General features: G+C 54.4%; 1 protein-coding gene across 1 annotated transcript in view; it reads left to right on the top strand.

The window, feature by feature from the left end:
- The window catches only part of LOC130298950 (ATPase family AAA domain-containing protein 5-like), a 59,195-nt gene that overhangs the window by 2,169 nt on the left and 41,096 nt on the right, over positions 1–15,930 (top strand). The window contains exons 2-5 of the mRNA XM_056551379.1: positions 5,345–5,465; positions 6,816–6,870; positions 13,705–13,883; positions 14,860–15,017. Of these exons, the coding sequence (XP_056407354.1) occupies positions 5,438–5,465; positions 6,816–6,870; positions 13,705–13,883; positions 14,860–15,017 (420 nt within the window). The 5' untranslated portion in view covers positions 5,345–5,437. The remainder of the gene's footprint in view (positions 1–5,344; positions 5,466–6,815; positions 6,871–13,704; positions 13,884–14,859; positions 15,018–15,930) is intronic.

Here is a 15,930-nt window from a genome sequence, read left to right as displayed (position 1 = left end):
ACCAGCTGCTCAGTGATGTCTCTCTTGCATGTCTGATGTGGGACCAGCTGCTCAGTAATGTCTCTCTTACATGTCTGATGTGGGACCAGCTGCTCAGTGATGGCTCCTCCTTCTTACATGTCTGATGTGGGACCAGCTGCTCAGTGATGTCTCCTCCTTCTTACATGTCTGATGTGGGACCAGCTGCTCAGTGATGGCTCCTCCTTCTTACATGTCTGATGTGGGACCAGCTGCTCAGTGATGTCTCCTCCTTCTTACATGTCTGATGTGGGACCAGCTGCTCAGTGATGGCTCCTCCTTCTCACATGTCTGATGTGGGACCAGCTGCTCAGTGATGGCTCCTCCTTCTCACATGTCTGATGTGGGACCAGCTGCTCAGTGATGGCTCCTCCTTCTTACATGTCTGATGTGGGACCAGCTGCTCAGTGATGTCTCTTCCTTCTTACATGTCTGATGTGGGACCAGCTGCTCAGTGATGGCTCCTCCTTCTTACATGTCTGATGTAGGACCAGCTGCTCAGTGATGGCTCCTCCTTCTTACATGTCTGATGTGGGACCAGCTGCTCAGTGATATCTCCTCCTTCTTACATGTCTGATGTGGGACCAGCTGCTCAGTGATGTCTCCTCCTTCTTACATGTCTGATGTGGGACCAGCTGCTCAGTGATGGCTCCTCCTTCTTACATGTCTGATGTGGGACCAGCTGCTCAGTGATGTCTCCTCCTTCTTACATGTCTGATGTGGGACCAGCTGCTCAGTGGTGTCTCCTCCTTCTTACATGTCTGATGTGGGACCAGCTGCTCAGTGGTGTCTCCTCCTTCTTACATGTCTGATGTGGGACCAGCTGCTCAGTGGTGTCTCCTCCTTCTTACATGTCTGATGTGGGACCAGCTGCTCAGTGATGTCTCCTCCTTCTTACATGTCTGATGTGGGACCAGCTGCTCAGTGATGTCTCCTCCTTCTTACATGTCTGATGTGGGACCAGCTGCTCAGTGATGTCTCCTCCTTCTTACATGTCTGATGTGGGACCAGCTGCTCAGTGATGTCTCTTCCTTCTTACATGTCTGATGTGGGACCAGCTGCTCAGTGATGTCTCCTCCTTCTTACATGTCTGATGTGGGACCAGCTGCTCAGTGATGTCTCCTCCTTCTTACATGTCTGATGTGGGACCAGCTGCTCAGTGATGGCTCCTCCTTCTTACATGTCTGATGTGGGACCAGCTGCTCAGTGATGGCTCCTCCTTCTTACATGTCTGATGTGGGACCAGCTGCTCAGTGATGTCTCCTCCTTCTTACATGTCTGATGTGGGACCAGCTGCTCAGTGATGGCTCCTCCTTCTTACATGTCTGATGTGGGACCAGCTGCTCAGTGATGGCTCCTCCTTCTTACATGTCTGATGTGGGACCAGCTGCTCAGTGATGTCTCCTCCTTCTTACATGTCTGATGTGGGACCAGCTGCTCAGTGATGTCTCCACCTTCTTACATGTCTGATGTGGGACCAGCTGCTCAGTGATGTCTCTCTTGCATGTCTGATGTGGGACCAGCTGCTCAGTGATGTCTCTCTTACATGTCTGATGTGGGACCAGCTGCTCAGTGATGTCTCCTCCTTCTTACATGTCTGATGTGGGACCAGCTGCTCAGTGATGTCTCCTCCTTCTTACATGTCTGATGTGGGACCAGCTGCTCAGTGATGTCTCCTCCTTCTTACATGTCTGATGTGGGACCAGCTGCTCAGTGATGTCTCCTCCTTCTTACATGTCTGATGGTGGGACCAGCTGCTCAGTGATGTCTCCCTTACATGTCTGATGTGGGACCAGCTGCTCAGTGATGTCTCCTCCTTCTTACATGTCTGATGTGGGACCAGCTGCTCAGTGATGTCTCTCTTGCATGTCTGATGTGGGACCAGCTGCTCAGTAATGTCTCTCTTGCATGTCTGATGTGGGACCAGCTGCTCAGTAATGTCTCTCTTACATGTCTGATGTGGGACCAGCTGCTCAGTGATGGCTCCTCCTTCTTACATGTCTGATGTGGGACCAGCTGCTCAGTGATGGCTCCTCCTTCTTACATGTCTGATGTGGGACCAGCTGCTCAGTGATGTCTCCTCCTTCTTACATGTCTGATGTGGGACCAGCTGCTCAGTGATGGCTCCTCCTTCTTACATGTCTGATGTGGGACCAGCTGCTCAGTGATGTCTCCTCCTTCTTACATGTCTGATGTGGGACCAGCTGCTCAGTGATGGCTCCTCCTTCTCACATGTCTGATGTGGGACCAGCTGCTCAGTGATGGCTCCTCCTTCTCACATGTCTGATGTGGGACCAGCTGCTCAGTGATGGCTCCTCCTTCTTACATGTCTGATGTAGGACCAGCTGCTCAGTGATGGCTCCTCCTTCTTACATGTCTGATGTGGGACCAGCTGCTCAGTGATGTCTCCTCCTTCTTACATGTCTGATGTGGGACCAGCTGCTCAGTGATGGCTCCTCCTTCTTACATGTCTGATGTGGGACCAGCTGCTCAGTGATGTCTCCTCCTTCTTACATGTCTGATGTGGGACCAGCTGCTCAGTGATATCTCCTCCTTCTTACATGTCTGATGTGGGACCAGCTGCTCAGTGATGTCTCCTCCTTCTTACATGTCTGATGTGGGACCAGCTGCTCAGTGATGGCTCCTCCTTCTTACATGTCTGATGTGGGACCAGCTGCTCAGTGATGGCTCCTCCTTCTTACATGTCTGATGTGGGACCAGCTGCTCAGTGATGGCTCCTCCTTCTTACATGTCTGATGTGGGACCAGCTGCTCAGTGATGGCTCCTCCTTCTTACATGTCTGATGTGGGACCAGCTGCTCAGTGATGGCTCCTCCTTCTTACATGTCTGATGTGGGACCAGCTGCTCAGTGATGTCTCCTCCTTCTTACATGTCTGATGGTGGGACCAGCTGCTCAGTGATGTCTCCCTTACATGTCTGATGTGGGACCAGCTGCTCAGTGATGTCTCCTCCTTCTTACATGTCTGATGTGGGACCAGCTGCTCAGTGATGTCTCCTCCTTCTTACATGTCTGATGTGGGACCAGCTGCTCAGTGATATCTCCTCCTTCTTACATGTCTGATGTGGGACCAGCTGCTCAGTGATGTCTCTCTTGCATGTCTGATGTGGGACCAGCTGCTCAGTGATGTCTCTCTTACATGTCTGATGTGGGACCAGCTGCTCAGTGATGTCTCCTCCTTCTTACATGTCTGATGTGGGACCAGCTGCTCAGTGATGTCTCCTCCTTCTTACATGTCTGATGTGGGACCAGCTGCTCAGTGATGTCTCCTCCTTCTTACATGTCTGATGTGGGACCAGCTGCTCAGTGATGTCTCCTCCTTCTTACATGTCTGATGGTGGGACCAGCTGCTCAGTGATGTCTCCCTTACATGTCTGATGTGGGACCAGCTGCTCAGTGATGTCTCCTCCTTCTTACATGTCTGATGTGGGACCAGCTGCTCAGTGATGTCTCTCTTGCATGTCTGATGTGGGACCAGCTGCTCAGTAATGTCTCTCTTGCATGTCTGATGTGGGACCAGCTGCTCAGTAATGTCTCTCTTACATGTCTGATGTGGGACCAGCTGCTCAGTGATGGCTCCTCCTTCTTACATGTCTGATGTGGGACCAGCTGCTCAGTGATGGCTCCTCCTTCTTACATGTCTGATGTGGGACCAGCTGCTCAGTGATGTCTCCTCCTTCTTACATGTCTGATGTGGGACCAGCTGCTCAGTGATGGCTCCTCCTTCTTACATGTCTGATGTGGGACCAGCTGCTCAGTGATGTCTCCTCCTTCTTACATGTCTGATGTGGGACCAGCTGCTCAGTGATGGCTCCTCCTTCTCACATGTCTGATGTGGGACCAGCTGCTCAGTGATGGCTCCTCCTTCTCACATGTCTGATGTGGGACCAGCTGCTCAGTGATGGCTCCTCCTTCTTACATGTCTGATGTGGGACCAGCTGCTCAGTGATGTCTTCTCCTTCTTACATGTCTGATGTGGGACCAGCTGCTCAGTGATGGCTCCTCCTTCTTACATGTCTGATGTAGGACCAGCTGCTCAGTGATGGCTCCTCCTTCTTACATGTCTGATGTGGGACCAGCTGCTCAGTGATGTCTCCTCCTTCTTACATGTCTGATGTGGGACCAGCTGCTCAGTGATGGCTCCTCCTTCTTACATGTCTGATGTGGGACCAGCTGCTCAGTGATGTCTCCTCCTTCTTACATGTCTGATGTGGGACCAGCTGCTCAGTGATGTCTCCTCCTTCTTACATGTCTGATGGTGGGACCAGCTGCTCAGTGATGTCTCCCTTACATGTCTGATGTGGGACCAGCTGCTCAGTGATGTCTCCTCCTTCTTACATGTCTGATGTGGGACCAGCTGCTCAGTGATGTCTCTCTTGCATGTCTGATGTGGGACCAGCTGCTCAGTAATGTCTCTCTTGCATGTCTGATGTGGGACCAGCTGCTCAGTAATGTCTCTCTTACATGTCTGATGTGGGACCAGCTGCTCAGTGATGGCTCCTCCTTCTTACATGTCTGATGTGGGACCAGCTGCTCAGTGATGGCTCCTCCTTCTTACATGTCTGATGTGGGACCAGCTGCTCAGTGATGTCTCCTCCTTCTTACATGTCTGATGTGGGACCAGCTGCTCAGTGATGGCTCCTCCTTCTTACATGTCTGATGTGGGACCAGCTGCTCAGTGATGTCTCCTCCTTCTTACATGTCTGATGTGGGACCAGCTGCTCAGTGATGGCTCCTCCTTCTCACATGTCTGATGTGGGACCAGCTGCTCAGTGATGGCTCCTCCTTCTCACATGTCTGATGTGGGACCAGCTGCTCAGTGATGGCTCCTCCTTCTTACATGTCTGATGTGGGACCAGCTGCTCAGTGATGTCTTCTCCTTCTTACATGTCTGATGTGGGACCAGCTGCTCAGTGATGGCTCCTCCTTCTTACATGTCTGATGTAGGACCAGCTGCTCAGTGATGGCTCCTCCTTCTTACATGTCTGATGTGGGACCAGCTGCTCAGTGATGTCTCCTCCTTCTTACATGTCTGATGTGGGACCAGCTGCTCAGTGATATCTCCTCCTTCTTACATGTCTGATGTGGGACCAGCTGCTCAGTGATGTCTCCTCCTTCTTACATGTCTGATGTGGGACCAGCTGCTCAGTGATGGCTCCTCCTTCTTACATGTCTGATGTGGGACCAGCTGCTCAGTGATGTCTCCTCCTTCTTACATGTCTGATGTGGGACCAGCTGCTCAGTGATGTCTCCTCCTTCTTACATGTCTGATGTGGGACCAGCTGCTCAGTGATGTCTTCTCTGCAGGGTCCTCTAGTCATTGCAGATGCCTCAATCAGCCAGAAGAATGAGCGAAAGACGACGACTCTGAGGAGCCTGAACGATGTTTTAGGGAAGAAAATGAGAGCCAAGGGTCTGGGTCATTCTGGTAAGTTCTATGGCCGTCCATCATTCGAAAAACATGGCTGCCTTCTCTTAGTAACAGCGCCCCATCTGTTCACTTCTTGTGTTCATTATTACTAGGGGAGGAGATATGTAAATGTGTTATAACTAGTCGGTGACAGAAAGCACAGTGTAGGGACTAATGGGACTGACTCTGGGTGGGAGGATTACAGGACCAGGACTGGTTATCTGGCTGGAGAGAATTCTGATCACGTTGACATATGGAGGGAAAAGATCTGCATAGGGATCTAGTAACCATGACAACGGGGCATCCTCTGTGTAGAGGAAAGGTTTCGCCATCCTCAGACAGATTCTTTACTGTAAGAGCAGAGACTCTATTGAGCTCTCTCCACATGATGTAATGATGGAGCATTATTTACAGTAAGAGCAGTGATACTATGAAGCTCTCTCCACATGATATAATGATGGATTCTTAACAGTAAGAGCAGTGACACTATGGGGCTCTCTCCATATGATGTAGTGATGGAGGATTCCTTACCTATAAGAGGAGTGAGACTATTGGGTTCTTTCCATTTGATGTAATGATGGAGGATTCTTTACAGTAAGAGCAGTGACACTATGGAGCTCTCTCCATATGATGTGATAGAGGATTCCTTACTATAAGGCGTGACACTATGGAACTCTCCATATGATGTAATGATGAAGGATTCTTTACATTAAGAGCAGTGACACTATGGAGCTCTCTCCATATGATGTGATAGAAGATTCCTTACTATAAGGAGTGACACTATGGAACTCTCCATATGATGTAGTGATGAAGGATTCTTTACAGTAAGAGCAGTGACACTATAGAGCTCTCTCCATATGATATAGTGATGGAGGATTCCTTACCTATAAGAGGAGTGAGACTATGGGGTTCTTTCCATTTGATGTAATGATGGAGGATTCCTTACAGTAAGAGCAGTGACACTATGAAGCTCTCTTCATATGTGATAGAGGATTCCTTACTATAAGAGGAGTGAAACTATGGAGCTCTCTCCATATGATGTAGTGATGAAGGATTCTTTACAGTAAGAGCAGTGACACTATGGAGCTCTTTCCCCATGTTCAGGGGTCTGGATACATTTCTGGAGAAAACATTACAGGTTATGGATAGTAAATTTATAGGGACAGAACGTTGATCCCGGGATTTATTCTGGGACCATATAGGGGTTGGGAAGGAATTTTTCTTCACATGGGGCAATTGGCATCAGCCTGATTTGGGGGGGGGGGGGGGGTGTTGCCTCCTTTGGATCAGCACAGTAGGGTTTAGGCTGAATGTGATGGACACTTGTCTATAACCTTACAAACCTTTGATGCTTTTGTGTTTTAAAAGGTCACAAAGAGGTCAAGAAGGGGAATAAAGGTGGAGTCATCACCATAGACGACAGGTAGGTGAGGAGGGGAGCTGTGTCATTGGGGGGTCCAGTAATAGAGGGCAGGCTCCTCCCCTGAGGGTTCGCATACTATGGTGGTCACGGGATCATGTGATGTGGAGAGCAGGCTCCTCCCCTGAGGGTTCGCACATTACGGTGGTCACGGGTTGATGGGGGTCACAGGATCATGTGATGTGGAGGGCAGGCTCCTCCCCTGAGGGTTCGCATACTATGGTGGTCACGGGATCATGTGATGTGGAGGGCAGGCTCCTCCCCTTAGGGTTCGCACATTACGGTGGTCAAGGGGTGATGGGGTCACAGGATCATGTGATGTGGAGGGCAGGCTCCTCCCCTTAGGGTTCGCACACTGTTTTTTGTTTTTAAACATTTTCTCGAGTGCTTCATTGGGGGACACAGGACCATGGGTATATGCTGCTTGCCACTAGGAGGCTGACACTAGACATAAAACAAGTCTGCTCCTCCCGGCAGGATATACCCGCCTCCTGGCTCTGACTGACTCACTTTTCCCGCCTCCTGGCTCTGACTCACTTTTCCCGCCTCCTGGCTCTGACTGACTCACTTTTCCCGCCTCCAGGCTCTGACTCACTTTTCCCGCCTCCTGGCTTTGACTGACTCACTTTTCCCGCCTCCTGGCTTTGACTGACTCACTTTTCCCGCCTCCAGGCTCTGACTGACTCACTTTTCCCGCCTCCTGGCTCTGACTGACTCACTTTTCCCGCCTCCTGGCTTTGACTGACTCACTTTTCCCGCCTCCTGGCTCTGACTGACTCACTTTTCCCGCCTCCTGGCTCTGACTGACTCACTTTTCCCGCCTCCTGGCTCTGACTGACTCACTTTTCCCGCCTCCTGGCTCTGACTGACTCACTTTTCCCGCCTCCTGGCTCTGACTGACTCACTTTTCCCGCCTCCTGGCTCTGACTGACTCACTTTTCCCGCCTCCTGGCTCTGACTGACTCACTTTTCCCGCCTCCTGGCTCTGACTGACTCACTTTTCCCACCTCCTGGCTCTGACTGACTCACTTTTCCCGCCTCCTGGCTCTGACTGACTCACTTTTCCCGCCTCCTGGCTCTGACTCACTTTTCCCGCCTCCTGGCTCTGACTGACTCACTTTTCCCGCCTCCTGGCTCTGACTGACTCACTTTTCCCGCCTCCTGGCTCTGACTGACTCACTTTTAGCTTGGTGTCAGAGGAGGCGTGACGCCGGTTTGGAGCTCTCCAGACCTGGTCTTATTTCTTTAGTTTATTTCCTAGTCTCGGGTACTGTTTACTTTCTCTCCTTTTTTGTTTTATCTAGCGTGGGGCGACAGGAGCATGGTGCTTATCCCCCCCACCCCCCCCCACATGCAAGCTAGGAGCACGGTGCATCATGGGTGGGCCGTTAACCCCTCCTCGCCAGCAACCAGCGCTAGGTGGTGTACCTATGGTCCGGGGCCCCCATTTGCCCCTGTTCTCCATGGAAGCTAAAGGCAGGTGGCACTAGCTGGTCGAAGACGTCTGGGTGAGTATGGAGGTCCCTCATGGTAAGTATCCCCCCACCCCTGCCCCTTTTTTCCTCATGGGCTGGGGGGTCTCTATCCCCTGGCTGGGGGGTCAGAGGGGGCAGTAGCCGGGCTAATTCAGCCAGAGGGGGGGGGGGGGGTGTTATCTATAACAGGGGGAAGATGGTGGCCACAGAGGGATTAATCTTTCTCCCTCCCCACTTCCGTGACCATGCACGGCCGGCTGGGGGCTAACTTTAGATATTGAGGGTTAATATTCCCTTCCTCCTCTGGGGCCCTGCTCCCGGCTGGAGGGGTCCGGGTTTGGCCGGGGATTCCGTCAGCGCGCACGTCGCGCTGCTCCACTTTTCTGCGGGCTTGTTTTTTTCTTTGTCCCGGGCGGCACGCCACTCCGCCTGGCTCCTCAGCACAGCGCCCTTGATCCTTGTAGGCCCGGAGCTGCGGGCAGGTCATTAATTGAGCCCGCGGCTCGGGCTTGCATTTGGCTCCGCCCATTCTAGAGCGGCCCCCAAACGCTGGCATAGCTCTCCGGCCCTTCTCCTAGCCCCGCCCCCTTGGCCTCCCTGCTCTCAGCGCGCGCTCCTTCCTATTGCCTGGGAGCGCATGCAGCAATAGGGGGGGGGCGGCGTACTTCCAGCATCACCCTATGAGGTGGTCTCGCGCCTTGTGCGCGCTGCGGGGGTCAGTTTCTCCTCCCCTTCTTCCAGCCTCACAGTGGTCCAGTGCTTCCCTCTTCTGGCAGTCGGTTCCTCCGTCCCTCTGAATTTCCTCCAGCTGCTTTCTGCCGTCCCACTGCGGTTCCTCCAGCTGTTTCCAGGATTGTCTCCAGACACAGGCACCTGGGTGACATTATTCCTTGTCTGTGGATTGTCTGACTTACTAGTCCTTTCTAATGTCCGACCCCAGTACACCCCCCCCCCCCCCCTCCCAGCAAGCTGCTACTGTGCTGGTCACTTACTATGCCTGCTCAGGCTGTAAGGCTAAATTGCCAGGCGGTTCCTCCGAACCCACCTGTATGCTCTGCGCGTCCCTGCGCCCCGGTCCTGCCCCAGCTCCGCCCAGGGCGGTCCTCCAGACTGCGGGCGGTCTGATTCCGCTCCGGAATGGGTCGCTTCCCTCTCCCAGTCCATTTCTGATTTGGCCAGGGTTTCCAGGGAGGTTGTGTCTGCTCTGGGGCGATCCTCTCCACGCTCTTCCGTCAGGGAGCTGACGGCAAGTGGCTTCCGCCCTCCCGCGTTCGCTCAGGGCGACCTTCCTCTGAGTCCTCCCCCGAGTCGGGCCACCCAGGACCTTCCCATCGGAGTGTCTGTTCTCATTCCACCACCTCAAGGCGTCGCCGCTCTGTCGCCTGATGTTCGCTCCCGGTCCGTCTCCCCCCCGCTCCAGCACTCCTCCGGAGCGCTCCCAGTCTCCTGGTGAGCTGCGGCACTCTGATTTGGACCCCCCCCCCCCTCTAACTCAGAAGTGACTCCCCACATGATATGGTGGAGAGCCTGGTGTCGGCTGTCAAGGACACCTTCAACCTGCAGGAAAGGAATCTTCTTGTGCCACCCCTGAAGTCTCCTTCCGCCGAGCTCCTCAGACCCCCAGGTTTTCAGCCCCCACGCTGAATTCGATGAGCTACTGGAAGCGGCCTGGAAACATCCGGAATGGCGCTTTTCTGGGTTTAAATAGCTTCAAGCTCTCTCTTCCCTTTCCGCAGGCGCTAGTAGCCAGGTGGTCTTCTCCCCCTATGGTGGATCCCACTGTGTCTAGGCTGTCTAAATCGACTACCTTGCCGCTGGCTTATGCGGCTTCCTTTAAGGACCCATCGGACAAGCGTGTAGAGAACCTAGCGAAATTCGCCTTTGAGGCTGCAGGCTCGGTCTTGTCCCCGGCTTTTGCTTCCACCTCGGTGTCAAAAGCTCTGTCGATTTGGGCAGGTGAGCTGCACCAAGGTATCTTGGCGGGGACTTCCTCCAGTGATATGGCGGCTTTGGCGCAGCAAATCGCCCATGCTGGTGAATACCTCTGCTGGGCTTCCTTGGAGTCGGCACGTTGCTCGGCCTTGGCCAACTTGGTGGCCCTCAGGCGCTCCATGTGGGTTAAGGTTTGGAATGCCGATGTGGCCTCTAAGCATTCTCTCACTGAACTCCCGTTTCAGGGATCTCGATTGTTAGGTAAGCGGCTCGACAAGATCATTTCGGAAGCCACGGGGGGGGGCAAAAGTTCTCTCTTGCCTCAATATCGGCCGTGCCGTTTGGGTCCGTGGCGGGGGGCTTCTTCCTTTCGCCCTTTCCGTTTCTCAGGTCTCCCCGATAGGCCCCAGGCCTCTCGGGACAAGAGGGCTCTGTCTTTCAAGACTCTGCCCTCCTGGAAGTCGGGCCCTCGTTCTAACCGCCCCCTTCCCAAGTCGGGGCCCCCCACTGCATGAGGGTGCGCCGCCATCCGAGTCTTCTCCTCGGGTGGGAGGTTGTCTGTCCTTCTTTTCAGACGTTTGGCTAGCTCATGTCCAGGATGCTTGGGTTCAAGAGGTCGTTTCTCAGGGTTATCGCATAGAGTTCGCTTCTATGCCCTGGGACTGTTTTTTCCGGTCCCGCCCTTCTCGGTCCCCAGCTCTGGCTGCAGCTTTTCAGGTGGTCCTCCGCACTCTTCTTTCCCAGGGCGTGATTGTTCCAGTCCCTCCTCAGGACTGCTTCTCGGGTTCTACTCGAACCTCTTCGTGGTTCCCAAGAAGGACGGCTCGGTTCGTCCGATTCTCGACCTCAAACTCCTGAGCCGACATGTGCGTCTCAGGCACTTTCGGATAGAGTCTCTGAGGTCTGTTGTTGCTGCACTGGATCAAGGGGAGTTCCTCTCCGTGGACATCCGGGGTGCTTACTTACACATCCCTATCTTTCCTGCCCACCACCGCTTCCTCAGGTTCGCTGTCCTCCTCGGCTGGGGAGGGGTCTTCCGGGACCAGACGTTCCAGGCTTGCTGGACTGCGTCGGAGGCCAAACCCTCAATCAATGTCCTGGAGCTTCAGGCGATCCTCCTGTGCCTTCGGCACTGGACCCGCCTTCTCTGTGGCCTCCCGGTCCAGGTGCCATGGCCGTAGCGTACATCAATCGCCAGGGGCGCACGCGCAGCTCGGCGGCCATGAGGGAAGTCACGAAGATCCTCAGGTGAGCGGAACTTCAGGTTCCGGCCCTCTTGGCCTTGCACATTCCCGGCATCGAAAGCTGGGAGGCCGACTTCCTAAGTCGCGCCAACACGTATCCGGGCGAATGGTCTCTTGATCAGATCTGCCATCAGTGGGGAACGTCGAACGTGGACCTGTTCACGTCACGTCGGAACAGGAAAGTCCCTTCCTTCGTGTCCAGGTCTCGGGATCCCCTGGTGCTCACAGTGGACACCCTGGTGGTCCCCTGGACCTCATTCGCCTTTCCCTGCCTCTTCCCACCTCTTCCGCTTCTTCCCCGAGTTGTCCGGAAGATAAAGGCGGAGGGGGTGTCGGCCATTCTTGTGGCCCCGTACTGGCCCCCGTCGCGTGTGGTACGAAGACGTGGTCAGACTCGTGGCAGACGTTCCCTTGCGGACCGTCCCGACTTTCTCTCCCAAGGGCCCCTCTGCCACCCCAATTCACTTCCGCTGCGTTTTACGGCGTGGCGGTTGAAACTGCGGTTTTGAGGGCTTGGGGATTTTCCTCCTGCGTTATCCGGACTATGCTCCGTGGCCGTAAGCCCTCATCCGCCAGGATTTACCACCGAACCTGGCGGGCGTATTTCTGCTGGTGTGAGGCCCGTTTCATTTCTCCCACCTCCTTCTCTCTGCCAAATCTCCTGTCCTTCTTACAGTCCGGACTGGAGACGCACCTTGCCCTCAGTTCCCTTAAGGGGCAGGTTTCGGCCCTGTCGGTCCTCTTCCAATGCCCTCTGGCATCTGACCTTCATATTCGTACCTTTTTGCAAGGTGTGGCCCTCGAGGCCCCTCCTCTTCGACTCCCTACTGTGCCTTGGGACCTTAACCTTGTTTTGGATGCCCTTCAGGGCTCTCCGTTTGAGCCTCTGGCTAGGGTTTCTCTCAGTTTCCTCTCTTTTGAAGGTGGCTTTTCCGGTCGCGGTTACTTCCCTTCGCCGTGTCTCGGAATTGGCCGCTCTCTCCTGCCGCTCCCCCTTTCTGGTGCTCCACCAGGATAAGGTGGTTCTTCGGCCAGTGCCCTCTTTCCAGCCTAAGGTAGTGTTTCCCTTCCACCTGAACGAGGACATAGTGTTGCCCTCCTTCTGTCCGTCCCCCTCCAATCCGAGAGAGCGCCGGCTTCATAACCTGGACTTGGTCCAGGCCGTGCGGACCTATTTGTCGGTCACCTCCTTTCGGCGTAGAGACTCCCTATTTGTGCTCCCCGTTGGGAGGCGCAAGGGACTCCCGGCCTCGATGTCCACGATCTCCCGATGGATCCGTTCCGCCATTTCGGTGGCGTACCACTGTAAGGGTCAGGTGCCTCCCTTCCGCGTGACGGCTCACTCCACTCGAGCGTTGGGGGCCTCGTGGGAAGTCTGTCACGGGGCCTCGGCCCTGCAGGTGTGCAAGGCTGCGTCTTGGTCGTCCCTGCATACCTTTACCAAGTTTTACAGGGTTCATACCTTTGCGTCCTCCGCAGGCCTGGGCTGCAAGGTTTTGCAGGCAGCGGTTTGAGATTTCACCTGAGCCGCCTTCTGTTGGGGTTGGTTTGCCCTCCCCAGGGACTGCTTTAGGACGTCCCATGGTCCTGTGTCCCCCAATGAAGTGCTCGAGAAAAGTAGAATTTTGGACTTGCTGTAAATTCTCTTACTCTGAGCTTCTATTGGGGGACACAGCACCCATCCATTGTTTTGTTTGCGGCCAGACGGTTTCCACCGTTTCAGGGTGGGGGTATTCTCCCTTTTTGGTCGTTTTTTCCTTTTTCTGGGTGTTGTGTTTGACTGATTTTTTTCTGGGTTGGCTCTCCTTCTGCTTTGGGACTAAAAGTGAGTTGCTAGGAGGCGGGTATATCCTGTTGGGAGGAGACAGCCTTCTTTTGTTTTTTGCCTAGTGTCAGCCTCCTAGTGGCAAGCAGCATATACCCATGGTCCTGTGTCCCCCAATGAAGCGCTCGAGAAAGAGAATTTACAGTAAGTCCAAAATTCTACTTTTTATTGATTTTCGATCAACTGAACAACAGTTCCAGCAGAGCCTCCCCCACTCCTCCTAACATAGTCATGCCGGAGGAGTAGCCATCCCGCACAGCCGAAACGCTAATGCATAATCAAGGGAAGAGAGGCCCACCTGGAACGGTTGGCACACTATGCTGATCATATGATGTGGTTTGGGGTCCCTCCTGTATTTCAGCTCTGAGGTATCTGAGAACTCCCAAGATGATGGACAGTTTAAGGCCAGGAGAGAATTCCTCATGAGCGGCCTCCCCGATTCTCTACGGAGACAGATAGCCAAGACCAGCGCCATCATGGAGGCCTACTCTGTATCTGGCTCCTCCTTCCACACCGTCCTCCATGTGCAGCAGAGGGATGGTAAGTGACCGCCCCTATAGACTATATACTGCTGGTTATAGAGATAATGTACTGTATATACACTATATAGTCCTGTAGACTCCATTATATATCTATACTGCTTGTTATAGAAATGGTGATCAGACAGGACGCCCACTCAGGGGGCTCTGGTGATCAGACGGGACGCTCACTCGGGGGGCTCTGGTGATCAGACGGGACGCTCACTCGGGGGGCTCTGGTGATCAGACGGGACGCTCACTCGGGGGGCTCTGGTGATCAGACGGGACGCTCACTCGGGGGGCTCTGGTGATCAGACGGGACGCTCACTCGGGGGGCTCTAGTGATCAGACGGGACGCTCACTCGGGGGGCTCTAGTGATCAGACGGGACGCTCACTCGGGGGGGCTCTGGTGATCAGACGGGACGTTCACTCGGGGGGCTCTGGTGATCAGACGGGACGCTCACTCGGGGGGCTCTGGTGATCAGACGGGACGCTCACTCGGGGGGGCTCTGGTGATCAGACGGGACGCTCACTCGGGGGGGCTCTGGTGATCAGACGGGACGCTCACTCGGGGGGGCTCTGGTGATCAGACGGGACGCTCACTCGGGGGGCTCTGGTGATCAGACGGGACGCTCACTCGGGGGGCTCTGGTGATCAGACGGGACGCTCACTCGGGGGGCTCTGGCGATCAGACGGGACGCTCACTCGGGGGGGCTCTGGCGATCAGACGGGACGCTCACTCGGGGGGCTCTGGCGATCAGACGGGACGCTCACTCGGGGGGGCTCTGGCGATCAGACGGGACGCTCACTCGGCGGGCTCTGGTGATCAGACTGGACGCTCACTCGGGGGGGGGGGGGGGGGGTGGAGGGTTTTGGCTCTAGTGATCAGACGGGACGCTCACTCGGGGGGCTCTGGCGATCAGACTCGGCGGGGGGGGGGGGGGATGGGTCACTCGGGGCTCTCTGTGTTTTTCATCCTCTTCCCCTTATCCTGCAGGCTGCACCATGTGGAGTCTGGTGATGCCTCGTTGCCCTATGCTGACTGATCTCTCTCCATTGTGCGACCATGTTCCAGACATCACCGATCTCGCGCTCTCTGTTGGTGACTTCACCCATGTGACCCCTGGATCTGCTGTCCAGCCATTCCCTGCTGCGGTCAGTATATCTAAATAATAGTGTTCCTCTACTCCTCGCCATCATAGAGGAGGCGCTGGATTGTGCAGGGGCTTGTGGGATCCCTTGTTATGGGGGTCACTGATCATCAGACAAGTCTGTAGCCACTGATGATGTCATCACACACAGTTATGTCACATGGTCATTGATCCTGATGATGTACATAGAATTGTCTAGCACCTATACTTCTCACAATTGCCTTCTATCTGTTGCTCACTTGGTTTGTCATACTGTGCTTTGGAGGGGGAGTGTCCTCACTACCTGACTCCTCCTCCCTGAGTCTGCTGTGCTGTCTTGTCATCCAATCACTGCACACTGCTCTGTAGGGCAACATGATATATCACAATTGAATCGCAACTTTAGCAAATTGTGATATAACAATTATTAGAAGAAACGGGGAGCCGCACGCTGAAGGGGCCACGTGGGATGGAAGTAGACAAGCAGATGAAACCTGGGAGCCGAGGCGGTCAGCAGGCAGCGGCAGGCTCTGCACTCACACGGTCCGGACCCTCCAGCCTGTGTCTCCTTGTCCCCCCTCCCAGCAATGTGCAGTGCTGGGAGGAGGGGACTTAACCCTTCCACGACTGGCTGCTGTATGGTCTATGTAGCTTGCTTCATACTGGCTAATCCGACAACACCGATCCGGGTTATGTCCGGTATTAACCCTTTAGACGTCACGATCAGAGTTGAATGTGGCGTTTAAAATGACAAATACAAATGCCGGTAGCTCAGTGGTGCTGATCAGGACACCTGCGGGGTCCCTATCAGCTGAGAGGCGGGGTCCCTACTGCTCCAATAATTCAGGCAGCCTGTAGTAATGGAGCACCGATAACACTGATCAATGCTCTGCTATAGTCTCCTATGGTACAGCAATGATCAGTGTCTGCAAGCGAAC

Source organism: Hyla sarda, unplaced genomic scaffold (assembly GCF_029499605.1).
Source record: "Hyla sarda isolate aHylSar1 unplaced genomic scaffold, aHylSar1.hap1 scaffold_1028, whole genome shotgun sequence".
Lineage (NCBI taxonomy): Eukaryota > Metazoa > Chordata > Amphibia > Anura > Hylidae > Hyla > Hyla sarda.
This window is presented reverse-complemented; position numbering and strand designations above follow the sequence as displayed.